The sequence below is a fragment of the Artemia sp. Qi Xiang Cuo genome, chromosome 7 (genome assembly GCF_049724085.1).
Source record: "Artemia sp. Qi Xiang Cuo chromosome 7, ASM4972408v1, whole genome shotgun sequence".
NCBI classification, from domain to species: domain Eukaryota; kingdom Metazoa; phylum Arthropoda; class Branchiopoda; order Anostraca; family Artemiidae; genus Artemia; species Artemia sp. Qi Xiang Cuo.
This window is the reverse complement of record NC_142800.1, coordinates 52,903,246-52,918,211: the sequence shown is the minus strand read 5'-3', so window position 1 is coordinate 52,918,211 and position 14,966 is coordinate 52,903,246. Positions and strand designations below refer to the sequence as shown.

The 14,966-nt window shown below is 33.6% G+C and overlaps 1 protein-coding gene across 2 annotated transcripts in view; it reads left to right on the top strand.

Annotated features, from left to right (window-relative positions):
• LOC148950417 (cathepsin L-like) overlaps positions 1-14,966 on the top strand; it is a 60,392-nt gene that overhangs the window by 32,740 nt on the left and 12,686 nt on the right. For both annotated transcript variants that reach the window (XM_089092396.1, XM_089092395.1), the window contains 5 exons: positions 1,975-2,060; positions 3,553-3,698; positions 6,549-6,645; positions 9,095-9,210; positions 13,197-13,349. In XM_089092396.1, the coding sequence (XP_088948522.1) occupies positions 1,975-2,060; positions 3,553-3,698; positions 6,549-6,645; positions 9,095-9,210; positions 13,197-13,349 (598 nt within the window). The remainder of the gene's footprint in view (positions 1-1,974; positions 2,061-3,552; positions 3,699-6,548; positions 6,646-9,094; positions 9,211-13,196; positions 13,350-14,966) is intronic.

Below are 14,966 nucleotides of genomic sequence, written 5' to 3'. Positions count from 1 at the left end.
CTAATTGCTGAAGCAAAAGACAAACACTGCCACGAATTGGCTGTAAGCTGGGTAAAAAAAAATAGTGGTTGAATGATAATTATGTAAAAATATAACCCAATATCTTGTTACCAAATAGAGATTAAAAAGAAATGTATATAGCATTGAACCGTTAAAAATCTGAGCTATGCATTAATATGTTTTTTTTTTTTTTTTTTTTTTAATTTAAACACTTCAGATTATTAGTTAATTGACTTTCCAAAAGGAGCAAATTTTTAGAAAGAATAATTAGGCTATCCTATTTTGTTTTATTTATTCCTTTAGTTGACTTTTGACATATCAATAGAATTCTTTTTTTCTTCTGATTCGAAAAATATCACTTTTCTTGCTCAATTTTGACATATTCCCACTAGCCTATATTTGTTCAATTGGTTACGGTTGTAGTACCCTATTGATTGTTGGAACGCTGGACTACATGATACTCGGTTTAGCTTTCTGTGTAAAGAGGAAAAGTTTTCGCGTGGTTGTTTTCAGAATTCAGCGGAGCAACTAGGAGAAACTTCACGCAATGAAAAATATCTTAACATTTATGCAACAACCAAAAGAAGAATCGTGGAAAATGCCTTCCGGAAAATGATCTGTTTTGAAAACTGAGCCGCGTTTTCAGGCTCAGCGGGTTCGATCACGGGTGGTTCTCGTCTAGTTTCAAGTTTCTAGTTTTACGTCAAGTTTCGTCTAGTTTCAGCGGGTTCGAAGTTTTAACTCTGTGTTTGATGCATTAGATGCACTGATGCACTAGACGAGAACAACCCGTTTTTGTGCTCAGCGGGTTCGAACACGGGTTGTTCTCGTCTAGTGCATCAAGCGTTGTGCATCAGTGCATCTAGTGCATCAAACACGGGGTTGTCTAGACGAAACTAGACGAAAAACTTGAAACTGGATGAGAACAACCCGTGTTCGAACCCGCTGAGCCTGAAAACGCTGCTCTGAATAAAAGATTTCTGTCAAATTTTTGTGAGGCCTAAAAAAATCAGTTGCACAAACATTCGAGAAGCTAACTGACGCCTTGGGGACGGAAATTTATCTAGAGCGAGTGCGTCTAAGTGGCATAAACAGTTTCCCGAGGAATGGGACAGATCTGCAGTTACTAGCCAAAACATTTCTTAAGTTCACGAAGTGATAGGATGACCCAAGAGTGAATGTTTGCGCAGTGAGTAAGCTAGTTGGCGTGAATATAGAAGCTGCTATGATACCTTTCAACTGAGGAAATTTGTTTGACTCTACTATTACCAAAAGCAGTGCCGTAATAATATGTGCATGGACACGCTAGAATGCATAAAGAACGAGCCAATTTTGTTCAAGTTGGTTGTTACTTGCGATGAAACATGACAGTTCATTTACTACTCTGGAAATAAACGCCAATTAATGTCTAATCAAACGCCAATTAGTCCAAGCCACCAGGATCCTCAACGCCACAGCTTGTGTTTCAAACCAATACCTGCTTATTTGTCAAGATCAAAATTCAAATCAGTGCTGATTATCTTTTTCAATGTTTATTGAATTTTAATGATTACTGGGTTCTAAGTGGTCCCAGGAGAAACAATAGAAAAGAAGGCCATAACGGTGCTTTGAGGGGTGGCTGTTTCACCAAGACAATGCTTTTGTTTACAAGGCACCTTAAGTGTTGTAGTTTCTTACCAGTAAAGTAACTAGTGTTTTGTCCTATTCAGCTGATTTGACTGCCCGTTGTTTTTTAATTTCCTAAAGTCAAATTAGTGGTGGTCGTTCCTTTTGTATTTGGATCATTGCATGAATATTTTGTAATTATCATATCGAAATGTTACATTTTTTGCGTTGGTTTCTTTTAATTTTTTCTCCTTCTATTTTATAAGAGTAGTTGCTGCGTTTCAAATTAAAAGTTGTCCGAAGTTGGACCTCATTCGCAAATTCTGCAATAATCTTTTGTAAACCTGTTTTTTTTGTTTTTTTTTACAGGCAAAATCAAAATGTTATAAAAGAACTTCAAGAAAACGAACAAGGAACAGCTGTTTACGGAGACACGTTTTTTGCTGATTTGACACGTAACTTTCTTTGATTATGTTTTATCATCACAGATTTGTTGATCAGATGTGAGTGCAATATTAAAAGAACTCAAGCAGAACAAATTTTAAATGAAAATTTCTTTATTAAATAATGTGTTCTAAAGTTTGGTTTCTTTTTCGATACATGCTTGAAACCCTTGTATACTTAGTTGATAATTTCCATTTGAAGATTTTTGTTTTAAATGCGTCCCAAATAATTTGTTTACGAGATAATTTTTTTTTATTGACATCTGTTTCCGTACATCAACAAAAATTGTTGCCACCATTTTTTCACAACAACCGGGATGATAGAAACTCACTTCAAAGGTAGTTTTGTGAAGGGTGGTCGTATTTTGTGGTGTAAATGATGTAAATTTCCAGTTTATGTTTTGATTAAAAATCATTCTCTGACGTCTAACGATTAAAAACAATTTCGTATGGGGTAGCTTATAATACTGTCCTGTAATCTAAATATCCTGTCTTTTATAAAAAAAAATAAAAAATAATAAAAGCAACATAAACAGGTTTACAAAAATTTGTACTTTGTAAAATTAAATGGAGTTATGCTCAGGAAACTACATTGTTCCTCTTCGGGTTCAATAAAAAGCTTTAAAGAGAAGCATTTGCGCAGAACTTGCTTTGAGAGAAGCTCAATTGTAAGTTTGGATTTGAAAACAACTCAAATACTGATGAATTGTATGACAAACCTATGAAAATACTGGAGAATTGTTAAAATTTGAGATTTTGAGGGAGGAGATGGGAGAATATACAAGAAGACCAAGTCAGAAGACTAGAAATGATCAGAAGTTTCATTGGTGGGATGTACATGATCATTTTGATTAGGTTTATTTGAAACTGGCATTCACTTCCGCAATGCTTACTTTAAAAGAAATTTAAATTAATTTTTGCCAAAATTTATCCAATATTGGTTGTTGGGTTCGTATAATTTCAAGGCATCAATTGAAATTATAAACATTCATAATCTTCTCTGAAGATTCTTTCGAATAGGTTTTTTCGGTGCGTTTGACACGGGACGAGTCAAAATACGCGTTCCGTTCTATGGTCTATTCTCTGTTCCCAATTTTCTTTAATGTGTTGATGAACGATCCACGAAAAAGAAGGACTCCAGGAGATTGATTAAAATTTAGTTATTTTTTATGTGGATTATTCTGAAGTCTTTGGATATTATATGCTATATAAATCCTGAACCTGGCGAAAAAGCTAGTTAAGCATATGATTTAGGATTGGAGAGAAAAAATAGACTACGTTTGTATTGTTCTCTGTCAAAAATTAAATACTTTAGTCAGACGAGATGGGCTAAACTGTCCGACTAGGGGGCAATTTATACAGTTCTATTACGAAGGGCAAAAAAAAAAGCAGGGTGTAACATGGGTCTAATACTTTGTAGTAAACTAGATAAGTACAACCACCCTAGTACGAAACAGTTCACCTTAATCATTTTTCTAATTATTTTTATGTCTTTTTTATTTAGAGGAAGAATTTCAATATCACAAGGGCCTAAATATGTCTTACAAAAGACAAGAAACACTTCTAAAGAAAGCGGTAATTTCTAAGCAATCTGCTCCTAAAGAATTTGATTGGAGAAATAAGTCAGCTGTCACGCCTGTGAAAAATCAAGTAAGTTTGGTTTCCATTTTGACATTTGGCAACCCGAGTACGTTTATCATAGTCTACAAAGTAGAACTAATTTAGTTCATTTTTAAGAACGGTCCTTTAAGGAGGCTACATCACAATCCTTGGACACTAAGAACATTTTATGGGCTAGTTAATAGGTAAAAAGGCTGCTTAACCATGCAATAATATATATATATATATATATATATATATATATATATATATATATATATATATATATATATATATATATATATATATATATATATATATATATATATATATATATATATATATATATATATATATATATATATATATATATATATATATATATATATATATATATATATATATATATATATATATATGTATAGTGAATGAAGAGGCCCCAAAACGACCTTCGAGGACGGATGGGACTTAAGTCAAGTAAGTCAAGTATATATATATATATATATATATATATATATATATATATATATATATATATATATATATATATATATATATATATATATATTATTTCGTAGCTGTGTATACGTAGCTTAGTTATTTAATTATTTAATCTAAATTATTTAATAAAACCTGGTCAAGGTTTTCATGATGCATATTTTGGTTGGAAGGGAAAATTCCATCTTTAATTTTGAACTTTATGAGGGTTAGACGTGACATCTACTGCTTAGGTGAGCATTCTAAGAATATAATATTTATATATAATGTAACAAAGAGTAGTAGAAAAAATTTAGCAGGAAGGAAACAATGGCCAGAAAGAGCCACCCAGAAATAAATTGATGCCACGTGAGGCACACGAGCTGGAATTCATAAAGGGAGTAACTTGGATCCCCCCTTCCCCCGAAATAGTAATTTTTTTAGATTCCCGGGCTCTTATTACTCAAATAACCAAACAAATTTTATTTGATTACTTAGTTTAGGTTAAAATAAGGGGGGGGGGGGAGGAAAGATTTTTTTTTAATGAAGACAGAAAAAAGAGGATTTTTTTTTTTAAATCGTGGATTACGGCACTTTTTTCGTCTTTTTCTCATTTTTTCAGTGAATTTACCAAGAAATAAATAAATTTTTCAAAAGCTAGAAGGACCCCAGTTAGCACTTCTGATCAAAACTCTCGTTCATTTCCGTATACCAAAGTAAACTTTTCTGGCTATATAGCAGGAAGGAAACAATGGCCAGAAAGAGCCACCCAGAAATTCATTGATGCCATGTGAGGCACACAAGCTGGAATTCATAAAGGGAGTAACTTGGATTCCCCCTTCCCGCAAAATAGTAATTTTTAGATTCCCGGGCTCTTATTATTCAAATAACCAAACAAATTTTATTTTATTATTTCGTTAAGGTCGCCAGTAAAACTGTAATGACCGAGGAGTCTAGCGGGAAGACGATAAAAGACAGCTTACTTTTGGTCGTAGCGGCAAAATTGTTTAGTTTATTTTCTTTATGAGATTATTGAAGTTGATTAAACTTTTTGTTTTGTGTTCACGATTATTTAACTCGATTTTAGATAAGATAATGTTTGTTCCAGAAAGCTTATCACTAGTTCTGATAGAGCCGAAATCGCTCCTGTGTCAAGTAAATAAAAAAAAAAAACAGAAACGGCAAAGAAGAAGCTATTGAAAAACGCAATATGTCATGCATAAAATTATCGAACTATAGACTATGCAAATAAAAGGTCCTAAATTAGTAAAAAAAAAAAAAAAAAAAAAAAAAGCAATTAACGGTAAAAAACAGAGAAGCCAGTGTGTCGCCCCGACGACAACGATGCAACAAGTTGTAATACCTTAGTCCAGTAATAAGGTTAACACTTAAAATTTAATCGGTTGGTTGAAAGTTGAAACCAAATTAACTATGTGTGGATATACTCAGTTACACAAAACTGGTTATTTTTATTTCAATCTTGGATTGAAATGGATTTTTTTTTTTTCGAAAAGTGATATACATATCATAAGAATTTATTACTGTGTTTGAAATTTAAATATTGAGTATCGGTGCCCTCGTCCCTTTCTTGTATATACCTTTGAAATAAAATCTGTGTTTTAGAGTGTCGGTCTCATGAATTAACATACACGTATTTTCGACAGAAACAAGTCCAATAGACAAACAAAAACATGATAGTTTACAAAATTATCAAAAATCGCTTTATTTTCTTAGTAAGGAATAAACCTTCCTAAGAGAAAGAAATGTCTTGAGGTGCCTTTTTCGTATGATCTTGTAATGGAATTGTGTTATCGAATTTACTGCTACTATGTACTACTTTTTTTCAATTCTCCTTGAGATATCATGAGCTGCGGGAGTATCTACTTATACTTGAGTCGAAACACAAGCTGAATTACAGTGCCTCCTTGTGTGAGGAGCTGTTGTGTCAATCCACGAAAATGTAGGGGGATAGCTTTTTTCAATGGAAATTCCTAGGAAAAGATAATTTAAAAATCTAGACAAATGATGTGGACTAAGGTCTAATTTTTTCTCTGTCTCAAAATATTTAGAATAATATTTCAGACTAGAACAAATACTGAAAATATTTTTTTTTTTTTACAATGACTTGATGTTTTTGTATAGAACATTGAGTAATTGGTCACATAGTTCTTTATATTGATATTGTTTTGCATGTGTTTTGTTTGTCTTTTCCTTTTATTTTCTTTTGTTACACTCCACTTTTTTATAATCTTAGTGGATCAAAAATAAATTATTTTTATTATTATAGGTAATTAAAACGATTATTTAATGATTGATGTTGGCGAGGGAAAGAGAGAATAATAAAAATTAATCCGCATGGTGGAGTTAGAACTGGAAGTTATATTTAATCGAATATCAATTTACCTCTAATTTTGCTTGTTTTAGGGTAGCTGTGGTTCTTGTTGGGCATTTTCAGTTACTGGCAACTTAGAAGGTGTCTATAGCATTAAGCATGGAGAGTTGCTTTCACTCTCAGAGCAAGGTAAACCTATGCGCATCCTTTTTTGTTCTTTTTTTCTAATATCGTCCTCTCCTTCTATAATGTTTAGTACCAGGAGACGAGTTTCGCTCTATGAAAAGAAAGACATCTGTTTTGCGGGCAAAATAAAGAGTCCCAAGGCTCATTATGGAATAGCTTTTCTTACATATAAAAATCCTAATTTCGATAATAATTGCTTACTTTCTTCTTTCGCTGGGTTGTAAGGTTGACTTTTTAATCGTTAATTAGGAACATATGAAGGAAAAGTTCAGGATGGTGACCCCTAAAAATATTAAGATTTCTGCAATTTTCCCTGCAATATCTACCATTTTTCTTTTATTTATCATTCTATGAAGTTGTGTCTCACTCCTAAATGCATGTCATCTCCAGGCTAAAATGTTTTTTACATGCTTTGTGGTGATTCTGAATTTTTTTTTATATATAATCAAAACCAGTTCAAAGCGTAATAAAGATACATCGTAACAGTGAGGAATCAATTCGGTAAAAAAATGTATTACCTCTAAACTGAATAGATATATCACCCTAACTTCATTTGTGTATTGAAAACATGGAACTTTCCTGACTAATCCAGGGACGACAATGGGGGGGGGGTATTGCTCTCTAAAGTGTAGTTGAGTATTATCACTCGCTTGATATTCTCGTTGAAGTTTAATTGATCTGTTTTGTTAAATAACAACCGGTTACTAATTGATATGATAGCACTTGGTCAGGCGGCTATTTAATTAAGTAATCGCTGCGCACAGATTTGATGCGCACCCAGTCATTTATAAGTATAACACGGTTTCACAAAGAAAACATTTCTTTTATTCATTATGGCGTTTGATTCCAAAATTTTGCGTTCAAGTGTCTCTAATTTCAGTCAGCAGACAATTTATAAAAAGGGGATTGGGTAAAAAACATGAATTTCCCAAAGTGATAACGCATCTAGATCGTTTTTTCACATCGGAAGTGGTAGTATGCCGATTTTCAGGAAAAAACACAACGTCATTTCTGAGAAAAATAATGTCTCTATATACAGTTATTTCTCGTTTAATAAGATAGGTAATCTCTTCGTTCATATATGTTTAAATTTATTCACGAGTTCGTTGAATATCACAGAAAAACTTGGCAAGAAAGGGAAACAGTTAAGTGGTAACTTCGAATTCTTTTATTTGAAGTACATTGAAATTTTTTTGGGGTTAAAGAAAAAGAGAAGAACGAGATGTTCGGTAAAAGAAAAAAACACTTTAAAGAGCTAAAAAAATAATTAACAGTAATAATTAAATAATACATTAAGTCTTTATTCATTATAAATAGATATTTAAGCAAGAAATTTAAGGATGGTAAAATAATGTAGGCACTGTAATTACTTGCTTGCACTTTGTTAGCGAGCATAGGATGATCATATGAATTATCTGATTCGTAAATCTCTGGTACATATTAAGAATATCTTTCTTCGACAAAGGCTTTTTGTTTTTCCCTCGAATTAGCTTGAAGGTGCATTGTTCTCTCTTCGTACATGCAATAATCTTGGTATGTTTTATGTTTAAAGTTTGGCCGTATTTTGCTTTAATTCGCAATTGCCACTTCTTTGGAATTTTTGCTGTCAATGATATGTTGACCTAGAAGTCCAAAAATACTACCTTGCTCCAATGCTCTATTATATTCAACAAGGATAAATGTCCTAATTTTGTAAACGTGGCAAACCTGTTTAATATACTTAATTATTTCTATTTTATCTACACTAATGTGTGTATACCTGTACATACGGGGGGATTTCCCTCCAAATTTGGTTGGGAGGATCCATCTGCCTCATGTAAAAATTTTGAAAAAGTGATATGCAGAGAGCGGCACCTTTACCACATCCTCTCCTTGAATAACGTCGTTGTTTTTCTTTCTCTCTCACAACAGGTGTAAAACTCGAGGCTTTTTAAGTAAAAAAAAAAAAAAAAAAAAAAAACAGGACCCCTAGGCTTAACGTATTATTTGAATTTAAACTTATTTAGATTTAGTAGATTTTCTGCTGGAACAGGTAATTACACAAAGCCTTTCAAGCACAGGTTTTGGCTTTTTCGGTGCAGATGAGTATAGTGTGCTAACTATTTGCTGGTATTTGTCAATTTTATTCTTGTCTAGCATGGAAAAACCGATAAGTAAGTCATAATATCAAAAGTTAAATTTAACAGCTAATAATCTAATTTATTTTTTAAAAATTGAATTTTGGATATTTTTTTTGTTGATTAAAATTGAGTTTAGTCAGTTTAATTAAACCTAATGAATTTCAGTCATTATAGTTAATTTGAATAGAATTTAATAAAATTTAATATTCCGTTTTAAATACTTTTTTTAGATTTACTCATGGAACTGATATTTTGAGAATGTGTATAAGTTTTATTTTGATTACATACGAAATGAATCCGAATTACAGCCTGATTTCAGTTTTTTGTTCCAGAGTTGCTTGACTGTGACAAGCTTGATGGGGGGTGCAATGGAGGGCTCCCAGAAAATGCTTACAAAGCCATTGAAGATTTAGGAGGGCTTGAGACAGAAGACGATTATCCTTATAAGGTATGTTTTAAGTAGCAGTGGGAGAACCTGGGATATATCCTGTAACAGCTCCATACAAACAAATAAGGTTTGGCTGTTTCCCAAACTGATACGTTGTCGGACAAAAACAACAAAAAAGATAAAGATAAAACTATCATTTTCGAAACAGCAAAAGTTCAAAATGTTCGTTTTCTTCTCTTTCTTGGTAGTTTTTGTTTTATGTCTAAGAAAAGAAATGTAAAAAGCATTTCAATGTCCAGGCTAATTGCTCTGTGGCTGTTAAAAAATTGATATATAATAAATTTAAATAAGAAATAAATATTCAATAATTCAAATTAAAACTAATACAAAATGTTGGAACAAATCGTCCTAAGAAGCACCCAAGAAAAAGAAATTTTCAAGGTACTCCCGTATAACCCAGAACACATTCGAGAAATGAAGTTAGGCTAACCATAATGAAATATACCTACACATTATGAAAATATAATACTTTAGTATATATAATAATATAACTTGGGCTATATATTTGCACACTGGGGGGGGGGGGTTAAGTAAAGTAACCTAAGCTTACCCTCCCTACTAATGTGCAAATCTATAGTCAAATCATACAAGTCCAATGCATTCTGTTACCCGTCATTTGTCTTTGTCGCTATGAAACCGGTTATTTTTTTTGGGGGGGGGGATAAAGTAAAGTAACCTTACCCTCCCCCTAATGTGCAAATCTATAGTCAAATCATACAAGTCCAATGCATTCTGTTACCCATCATTTGTCTTTGTCGCTATGAAACCGGTTATTTTTTTTGGGGGGGGGGACAAAGTAAAGTAACCTTACCCTCCCCCCTAATGTGCAAATCTATAGTCAAATCATACAAGTCCAATGCATTCTGTTACCCATCATTTGTCTTTGTCGCTATGAAACCGGTTATTTTTTTTTGGGGGGGGGGGATAAAGTACAGTAACCTTACCCTACCCCCTAATGTGCAAATCTATAGTCAAATCATACAAGTCCAATGCATTCTGTTACCCATCATTTGTCTTTGTCGCTATGAAACCGGTTATTTTTTTTGGGGGGGGGATAAAGTAAAGTAACCTTACCCTACCCCCTAATGTGCAAATCTATAGTCAAATCATACAAGTCCAATGCATTCTGTTACCCATCATTTGTCTTTGTCGCTATGAAACCGTTTATTTTTTTTTTGGGGGGGGGGGGATAAAGTAAAGTAACCTTACCCTCCCCCCTAATGTGCAAATCTATAGTCAAATCATACAAGTCCAATGCATTCTGTTACCCGTCATTTGTCTTTGTCGCTATGAAACCGATTATTTTTTTTTGGGGGGGGGGATAAAGTAAAGTAACCTAACCCACCCCCCTAATGTGCAAATCTATAGTCAAATCATACAAGTCCAATGCATTCTGTTACCCGTCATTTGTCTTTGTCGCTATGAAACCGGTTATTTTTTTTGGGGGGGGGGGGATAAAGTAAAGTAACCTTACCCTCCCCCCAAATGTGCAAATCTATAGTCAAATCATACAAGTCCAATGCATTGTGTTACCCGTCATTTGTCTTTGTCGCTATGAAACCGGTTATTTTAGATCTTACATTAAGCAAACTTCTCGAGGGTGTTCTGGATTGTACGGGAACACCATTTTGAAGATAGGTATTTAATTCACAAAAAAATCTGGTTCAGTAGCACACAACTTAATCATTACACCTTCCCGTTAGTTTAAATTAAATTCTTCTCCATAAAGGTTAGAGTCATTGCTGCTGTGCTAACAAAGATGGCTTATTTTAGGGTTAGAAAATTAGTTCAAGTTTTTTTAATTTCTCATTAAATCACTACAAGACAAAATAACACTTGTACAATATGAATCAATGGAAAAGAAAATATTTACAGAGGGTGCCTAAACAGTGAATTATACTGTGGGTGCCAGAGGGTGCCTAAACAGTGACTTAGAAATTTGTAGAATTGGTAAATTAGGTTCGTTGCCATATGAATTTCTGGAATAATCGTTTTAGATTTAGTATAATTATCATAATCAAATACGAACTTACATCCTCTTCATTGCTGGACACGAAGATTTGTATTTTAATTTTTTCCATGATTTTGGCTGATTAAAACATGCTTTCTTTTTACGGATTTAGAACTAGGGCAGTCGTAAAAAGTGATATTTGCCCATATTACTTAAAATAAATATTCAAAGGGGGGGGGGGGGGTCTTGTAATAAATGCAGCATAGAAAACGATACGAGTAAAGTTAACAAACGCAAAACCTTGTAATTGAACAATATTGTTATTTAAAATTCAGACGGATAATTATCGGTCCTTTAAAAGTTGTGATATCCTTATTCATTTTCTACTGACGACGCATTGAAGCAAAGAAAATGAGTTTCCTCCAAGCAAAGAAAACTCAACCTTGAGCAAAGGATACAAGCTTGAAACATTAAATGTCTTCCCATTCATAATTCAAAGATTGAATAAAACTTCAACAGCTACTTTTCTTTTCAATTTACTTCTGCTTTAATTCACTGGGATTTATCGTATCAAACTCGTGTCGTATAAGTGTGCGTGAGAGCATGTCCAATTTTTCATTTGCCTGGTTTTCCAAATCAAAATCTAATATGAAAAGTAGCTATCTAATATGGCCTACTACGATCACCTATTTTTTTTTTTTTTTCACTTTTCTCGAACGTTCTCGTCATTTGAAACGTGTCTGGGTTAATCGTTAGATGTTTCAAGCACCTTTTATGTTCCTTGAAGAAGAGATCTCTGCCTCAGTGCTTATACGGGGGGAGGGGAGGGGGCTTAGGGACATACAGCTCCCTCTTAAACTTGTTAACATCTGCCTGCAATAAGTTTCAAGCACCTTTTATTTTCCTTGAAGCAGAGATCTCTGCCTCAGTGCTTATATGGGGGGAGGGGAGGGGGGCTAAGGGACATACAGCTCCCTCTTAAACAACTTGTTGACGTCTGCCTGCAATAAGTTTTAATCTTGCTCTCTACTATTGATAGAAAAAGCAGCTTTTTTTCTAATAAGATTTTCTAAGGCTATAAAAAAAGGTAATACCAAAACTTTTAAGTATTCATATGGAAAGGATTTTCAATAAATTAATATTATGACAATTGCTCGGCTACAGAACCCTTTGAAATGTTCCATTGGAATTATTTTGCAAGTGGTTGTGTGTTTTATTTATTCGTATTTCAATCACTAAAAAACAGGGAAGTGTCAGAATTAAAGAGTTGTTGGGAAATAGACTTTCCAGAAGTACGCCCTTTTCGCGTTGTTTTTCGTCATAAAAAGGAAAAATAATATTTGAATATTTCCTCTTTAACCCCTCTGAGGATGACCTCAAAATTTTAAGTGCTAATTGTTAATGAAGTTCAACTTTAAACTAGTTATTAAACTAGCTGCCACTTATGTGAGTTTTTTTTCATTTTGCAAAGCAGACTGTGCTCGAGATATACTGCATCTAGAAAAGGAGTGAAAACCCTGGCTCAAGTTCAGGCAAAATTTTCTCCGTTTATCGAATCCTCCTCTGCTTTATCGGAAAATTTCAAATCTGAATATTCAGTTTGCGCTACTACCCAAGAGTTCCGCTGATGCGGTTTCATGCAAAAACTCACTTCTTGACATGAAGAAATATTTCTCAGACAAGGAATTTACTTCCCTCCGTCATTGAAACGATGTCAGGGGCTTGGTAATTATCATGTGCAGCCGATAGCACAACTAAAGGGAACTAAAATGTACTTAATTAGGAAGCTTATATTTGTTGTTCTTTTAGTAATCAATTCGTAATAAGAAAAAGGATATCTTGTTTTCTACTCAATCTCATATTTCAGCTTTATAATAGTGTCAGAGGATTTTGTTGTTTGTTGCTTGTTCGTTGACATGAAGCACTGAGACACGCCGCAAGATTCTTGACCTGCTAGTGTGACTCAGTTTGGCATGGCAGAGTCGAATTTTTGTTTCTCACAGATTATTTGTTTTGTAAAATTTCATTCATATAGGGTCGTGGAGGGCAGAAATGTAGCATCGATTCTTCAGAGCAGAAAGTCAAAATAATAGATTTTTTGGAGATTTCTCAAGACGAAGAAGAGATAGCCCAGTGGTTAGCTGAAAATGGTCCAGTTAGTGTTGGAATAAATGCTAATGTTATGCAGGTCAGTAAGCTTCTCTTTTTGTATGATTTAAATTATTTAATTTATGCATAAATATATAGGCTATTATTTGCTGTTTTTCTCTTGTTTTTATTGTTTATTTAGTGCAAACAGTACAATATGATCATTTGCATGGGATGTCTAATATACTAGGTATTTATGATATTTCCATGTATTTTATAGTACAATCTTGTAACTTAATCTGGTAGAAAAAAAAAGTTAAATGAAACATAACAAAATCATTTTCTTGACTATATGCATCCTAGAACTGTTGTACAATAAGGTTAGGCCACTAAGAAAATAGAATTAAAAACCTCCGTAGCATTGTGTAATAATTTATTAAATTTATGTCGTGTAATATTCTCGGTTTTTATCACATAAAAGAAAAATTATTTGACAATAAAACTGATCAAAGAAATTTTTACTTTGAAAATAAGACTTGTTGTACACAGAATTGTTGTACTGTAAATAAGACTTGACAGTACAGATCCTACTTGAATGGCTACTACGAGCTTAATAATATCGGAAATCTATGGTTACGATGGGTGAGTCAAATGAGTCATAAAGAGGCACAATAGAGTCCAAATTCCAAGGGAAGAGGCCAGGACATTCCCTGGAACTTTGGTTTGGAGGAAAGGGGTTCTCTTTTAATCATGGGAGCCACGATATGACCCAAAAATGCGTATTTCTTTACAATTGTTCAATTTTTCGAGAAGGAGGGGGAAAACCGTATTTCACCAGACATGGCCTTGGAAGAGGAAATTTTCATAATCAATAATATTCCTAACGGGAATGTTCATAAAACGATTTCAAAGTACCTGGATATGGTAATATTCCCTCTCCGTCCCACTAAGAGATTCCCCTCCTTCTAAGTGTGTAACCTATTTGCACCTATGCTATGATATATTGTGAACTTAGATCGATCAGAAAGTCTCTGATTGATTTCCTAGGTATTAGGACTAAGCATGGGCACTCTTCTGTTTTTCTGAAGAAAAAAAATAATCAGGGCTTGAATTGAACAGAACAGAAACAAAACAAGTCAACAAAAAACAGAAGACCTGTTTCTATGTCTGTTCTGTTTTTTGGTAAAAACAGAAAAGAGCTGTTTTTGAACACTTAAGCTCGACACACTAGTAGTAGGTACGATAGGATGCTTTAGAGTGATATCTGGCAGCTCCACAAAGATTCCTTTGTTTTGAGTCCCAAAAATGAATAGGTCTCCGATCTGAAAACATTAACTTTTAGCCTCTCATTAACTTCTTCTCGGGGTTGCCACGGTAGTACTTTTCTCTGGCGGTAACGCTTTTAAGAATACTTCGTACTATAGCGGCTTTTTTTCCGCAAAAATTTCTAACGAAGAGGCAAAAACTGTCTATGCACACAAATATCACCATCCTTTTTTATGGCTATTTTCTTCCATTTTCCCGTTCCTTTTTCTTCAAAAATGGGCTATTATGTTTAAACAGTATCTCCTTGAACTTCCCGGCAATGTGTACCAGTTATTTGAGACGTTTCGATAACAAAATAATTCTCGCCCTCGTTTTTTGTATCCAGCTCAAAGTCATTAGTGTTTAAGCAGAGCCCATAGTTGCTTTGGGAGGGGGCAGTTTTCCCCTTCCT